The sequence below is a fragment of the Lycium barbarum genome, chromosome 1 (genome assembly GCF_019175385.1).
Source record: "Lycium barbarum isolate Lr01 chromosome 1, ASM1917538v2, whole genome shotgun sequence".
Classification (NCBI taxonomy): domain Eukaryota; kingdom Viridiplantae; phylum Streptophyta; class Magnoliopsida; order Solanales; family Solanaceae; genus Lycium; species Lycium barbarum.
The window spans coordinates 98895204-98900881 of record NC_083337.1 but is presented as its reverse complement, the minus strand read 5'-3'; the positions used below and the strand labels follow the sequence as shown (position 1 = coordinate 98900881).

General features: G+C 38.7%; 1 protein-coding gene across 1 annotated transcript; it reads right to left on the bottom strand.

The window, feature by feature from the left end:
- Positions 1–1311: 1311 nt before the first annotated feature.
- On the bottom strand, positions 1312–1881 carry LOC132612927 (uncharacterized). Its single transcript, XM_060326998.1, has one exon. The coding sequence runs from the start codon at positions 1879–1881 to the stop codon at positions 1312–1314; it is 570 nt and encodes a 189-aa protein (XP_060182981.1).
- Positions 1882–5678: the final 3797 nt, after the last annotated feature.

The following is a 5678-nucleotide window of genomic DNA, read 5'->3' as shown; positions in this document are numbered from 1 at the left end:
TGATGATGTATGGGATGTGATAACATGTGTACTATGATTGTGTAAAATGTGAAATATGATAGTAATACGATTGCCTATGACATGTGTGCAGGTTATATCTCTGTCCCCTGACTCATGGTCTTTCTATTACGTTGTTTATTTCATTCATGCCTTACATACTCAGTACAATATTCGTACTGACATCCTTTTTCTATGGACGCTGTGTTCAAGCCCACAGGTAGACAGGGAGGAGATCTTTCTCCGGATTCTTAGAGGCTGCTAGCTGATTGGAAGCCCTCCATTGTCCCGGAGGTGCCTATGATGATTCTTTTGTGTACAGTTGTAGGTGTCATCTCTTAGAGGCTTGTAGATACTCGACGTGGGTCATGTGGTTTCATGGCATGGTCATTATGTATATATATATATATATATATATATATATATATATATATATATATGTGTGTGTGTGTGTATGTGTGTGTGTGTGTGTGTGTGTATTATTTTGCTAGCCTAAGGGCTCGTATGTATAAAAGCATTTCGTTTCTAAATAAAAATGGATTTTATTATAAATTAAGCATGAATCGGATAAATGATTGCTAAATAAGCTTAATAAGTGATGGCACGAGCGGTGCTCGGTGGTTAGCCCCGGGTACCCGTCACGGCCCCTAGCTGGGTCGTGACACTGATGAACTTGTTTGACTTAAATAATTTAACTCAGCAGCTTTGGCCTTTGTTTTCATTCTCTTTTGTCCTCTTATCTCTTGAAGACCTTGTTGTGTTATAGCCGGACTTCTTTTCCATTTCAGTCCTCCTGGTCTTTGTTTGTGATGGCTAATACTACCAGTGACTAATGCTAAATTCATAGGCATGGTTGAAGACTGATTTGGCATTCCAGGATGCATTAACAAAATAGAACTCCATTAGGCTTGACTGTTTGCATTAAATGGTTAAAGAGGATGCAACCTCACATTGACAATTGTGAAACCAGTTTGGGTTTGAAGCACTCCTATTCCCACAACTCTTAAAGGGTGCTCCTCTTCCAGTAACTGATGCACTTGCATCAGAAGCCTAAGTCACATTTAAGGTGTCAACACTTAGAATTGTAAAATTGATTAAGTGGTAATTTAACAAGCTAAGTAATACCTGTGATGTAGAAGATTGTCCTCTTACCCTTCCAGATTGAAATGCTCTAGCAGCCATAGCTTAATTCAAATTTAAGTAGTTAGTCCCAATGTAAGACTCTAAAATTTAATCAAGTAGTAAATAACTAGGAAAGTTTTTACCTGTTTGGTAGAACCTCTTGGTCTTTCCCTTCCTCTACTTGGTTGAGAATCACTTGGTACTATAGAAGAACCGACACTTGACCTTGTTGAATTGGTACTTGTCTGTCTCCACCCTTCCCATTCCTCTGCCTCTCACAGATTGTGGATTCATAGGATAACCCTTCTTATTGTGACCCTTTGCATGGCACAAGCTGCAGGTCATCTCAACACCTGTTTTTGACAGCTTCCCTGTCAGCTCCTTTCTTCCACACTTCCTTGGCCTACATGGTAGCTTTTTAATCTCAGGTGGGAGGACAGGAGGGTTGGTTGACTTTGGCCACATTGCCATATTAGTAACAGGTTGAATGAATGAGTTGTAAGTTTTGAGGTAAGTGTCCTTAGTGTAACAATCTGCAACATAGTCAATAGGTTCCAATTTTCTGAAATGAAGTACAGCTATGGCATGACAGTAGGGAATACCTTTCAGCATCCAAGATCTACAAGTGCAAGTCTTGTTGTTCAGATTTACTATGAATTTATTACCCCGCCTGTCCTTGACCTCAAAACCATATTCACCATTCCATTCAACAGTACACTTCATTGCCTTTGATGTGTTCTCTTGCAATACCTTCAAAGCCATTGGCTGATATCTGTTATCCAAGTTTGAGAAAACTCCCTTAGTTGTCTTATGCTTCTCATCATTTTGACTCTAATTTCCTCAAGCATTGTGATAATGGTCTTGTGCCTTGGCCCCAAAATCCAGGAATTGAAACTCTCAGCCATGTTGTTGTCAACACTGTCACAACAGCTGAGGTATTTAAAGTAGACCTTGGACCACCTATCTATGTTGTAATACAACAAATCTCCATTTATTCCATCACCTAACTTCTCCATATGATCCAAATATTTTTGCAACTCATATGTGGACTTAGCACATCTCCAGAAGCAGTTTCTAATCTCTATGCCTTTTCATGTCTTGGAAAAATTGGCAAGCACATGTCTTGCACAAATTCTTTGTTCTGTATTTGGCAACAGATCGTTAATGGCTATATCCAGACCCTACAATAATATGTAAAACATATTAGGTGACAGTGGAGCAACATCAGTTAAAGAGAATGAAAAATATTCAGAAATGAATTGTCACGACCCGACTAGGGGCCATGATGGGTACCCGGAGCTGACTACCGAGCACCTCTCATTAAGCTAATCATCATACTGAACCTGGACTTATATAATCTCTAAGCAACCCATATCTATATACATAAGCCCTCACGGCTACAAAAATGATATACAAAAGTACAACGTAGTCATTATGGGACATCTACTACCCACACATACGTATCTACAAGCCTCTACTAGAGTACTAGACATAAAGACGAGACAGGACCCCGTCATGCCCAAAACATATGTACACAAAATAATGTATATAACACGGCACCTCCAGAATAATGGAGTGCTCCTGTGAGTCTGCTGATCAATACCTATGAATCTGGGTCGCCTCCCTGTCTACCTGCGGGCATGAACACAACATCCAAAAAGAAAGGACGTCAATACGAGTATTGTACTGAGTATGTAAGGAATGAACAAGAATAACATATCAATGTAATAAGGAGACATCACCTAAGGAACAACCTGTACTGAATAATGCATGCTAGCTGACCTCATAAACATCATCATATCAATATATATATATATATATATATATATATATATATATAAGCTGCCCGACCATATAGGTATGGTGTGATCATCATTAGCCCGCGTCCAGGGTAAACATCTCATGCCGCCCACTAGTGGTGTCTGCCCATGCCATCTAGACATGGTGTATACGCTGCCCGCCTTAGCGGTGTCTGCCCGGCCATGTAGGCACGGTGTAATCTCATTATCATATACTTATCATAATGCATGTATAAGAACTGTAGGACAACTATAATTCTATCGGGGTGACGTAAGGTCGAGAACCCCCGATTCCATAATGGAATAGTCATAACCATCCTGCTCCACCTTGAAGGAACTAGTATTATAAGGTGAGTGTAGCAATAATGAATAATATCAAGGAATCATTTACTTCATAAGAATCGTATCATGAGCTTTAGGATTTCTAGACTTAGACTCATCATTACCATTATCATATTCATAACATATCTCTTTTCTTTAGCTCATGTGAAGCTCTTTATAATCATAGACTCATAATTTCCGGAATGTAAGAAGGTCATGGAGAGATAGGGAGGATCATGTCATAAGAATCATGCCTTAGAGAAGAAAGGACTAGCCTTACATAACTTTTTGTTTAGCTACTTTATCACTTGAACGTTCCCCTCCAATATTCATGTTTCTACCTTCAAGAGAGTTCGTACTAATATCAGATAATCGATAACATAAGCATGCTTGAACTAAAGCTAGAGAAAATTGGGCAGCATCTTCTTTGTTTATACAACTTTCTCCATATCACATATCAACCCCCAAACGTCAATAACAATATTCATCATATCATAATCAACAATCTTCATCAATCATACATTATTCAATTCTCCTACTTCCATTCCAAGGGCATCCATAACCATGGTCATAATACAACATTACCTTCATCCACATATAATGTTTCTTCCATAATCTTAATATCATTTATAACATAACTATACTCGTAACATATAAAGAATCATGATTCATATTAAGCTACTACTAAAAAATGTCACTATTCTCATATTTGTAACCCATTTTCTATTTCCTTCCATAATCCAAGTCTTTCAACCTCTCAATACTCTAAATAACATGAATTGATCGTAAACCTTACCTTTGATAGTATGAGAATGGCCTTTGGATGGAAACACTTCACTTGAGAAAAACCCTAGCTTCAATCCAAGGAGATTTCTTGACTCCAAGCAACCCTAGAAAGCTCTTTGCACTAATTCGCTTGGTTTGATGAAGTTAATCCTTGATTTCCCTTGGATATGTGTTGGTATAGTGTGGAGAGAGTTCTAGAGGTTTCTTGAGGTGTGGAGAGAAAAATGGAAATGAAATAATGAACTTGGGTCCCTTATATAAAACTTAAAAATCTGTCCCGACCCGAACCTACGGCTTATTATACGGACCGTATAATTTACACGGTCCGTATAAAGGACCGTACATTTCTTCCAGAACCTAATCCTTCTCTGTTAGGATTCTATGGTCAGACATATGGGCAGTATCTTTTATACGGTCCGTATAAAGGACCGTATAATCAACAACTTCCCGAAACTTGTTCTCGTCAACCTGTTTGATCTCCAATCCTTATGGAACCTTCTTAACACTTGTTTAACACTTCATTAACAACTTAAGGAGCATTATAGCTTTTCCTCAAGACATTATTAGGTCAACCTTAGCTCAGTACTTTATAAAACTCTTCCGAAACACAACGTATACTTCACCTTTCTCAATAAACTTTCTTCCCTTGCCTCAAACGTCTTTGGAATCTCAATTAGAACCATTAAATACTGCTTCTTACTTATAGAAACATCATATACTTCTCACACTTGATTAGTCTATCTACTATACGACGACGTGAAATTTTTCGAGGTGTAACATTTTTTCCCCTCTAAAAACATTCGTCCTCGAATGTTAAGTTCTCGGGAATTCTACGAAAATTTCGCCAGAGTTTCCCCTGTAATATGGCGCTACCATCCTATCACAACAACCCACAATAACCATGCCACATTGGGCTATAACACAATAGCAATAAATTATGGCCACACATGACCCAAAAGTATGAAAAGAAAACATACATACCTCATAATGTTAATGTTTCATCTTGAATCTCTTCCGGGGGTGAAAACAGGTGTGGGTACTTGAACTTCATATTTTCTTCCGCTTTCTAAGTCATTTCTTCTCAGTTATTGTTTTGCCACAAGACTTTGACTGAAGCTATTTCCTTGTTTCTAAGCCTCCGTACTTGCCTATCTAATATGGTAATAGGTACATCTTCATAAGCCAACTTTTCTGTAACTTGCACATCCGCTGCCGGCACAATTCTAATAGGATCTCCAACATATTTTCGTAGCATTGACACGTGAAAAACTGGATGGACTGGTTCCAGTTCTGAGGGTAGGTCCAGTTCATAAGCTACTTGAACTTCCTGCGGACAATCTTATAAGGTCCAATGTATCGAGGACTCAATTTCCCCTTCTTGCCAAATCTCATCACGTCTTTCATCGGCGATGCCTTTAAGAATACCCAATCATCAACTTGGAATTCTAAGTCTCGCCGATGGTTGTCCACATAAGATTTATGGTGACTTTGGGCTGTCAATAGTCGGTTTCAGATACCCTTGACCTTTTCCACTACTTGTTGAATCAACTCAGGGCCTATTAGTTGTACCTCTCCTACTTCAAACCACCCAATTGGGGATCTACACTTTCTTTCATATAATGCTTCATACGGGGCCGTCTGAATACTGGAATG

Coding starts and splice junctions, on each gene's coding strand:
- LOC132612927 (XM_060326998.1), bottom strand. CDS start 1,881: ATGGCTTTGAAGGTATTGCAAGAGAACACATCAAAGGCAATGAAGTGT.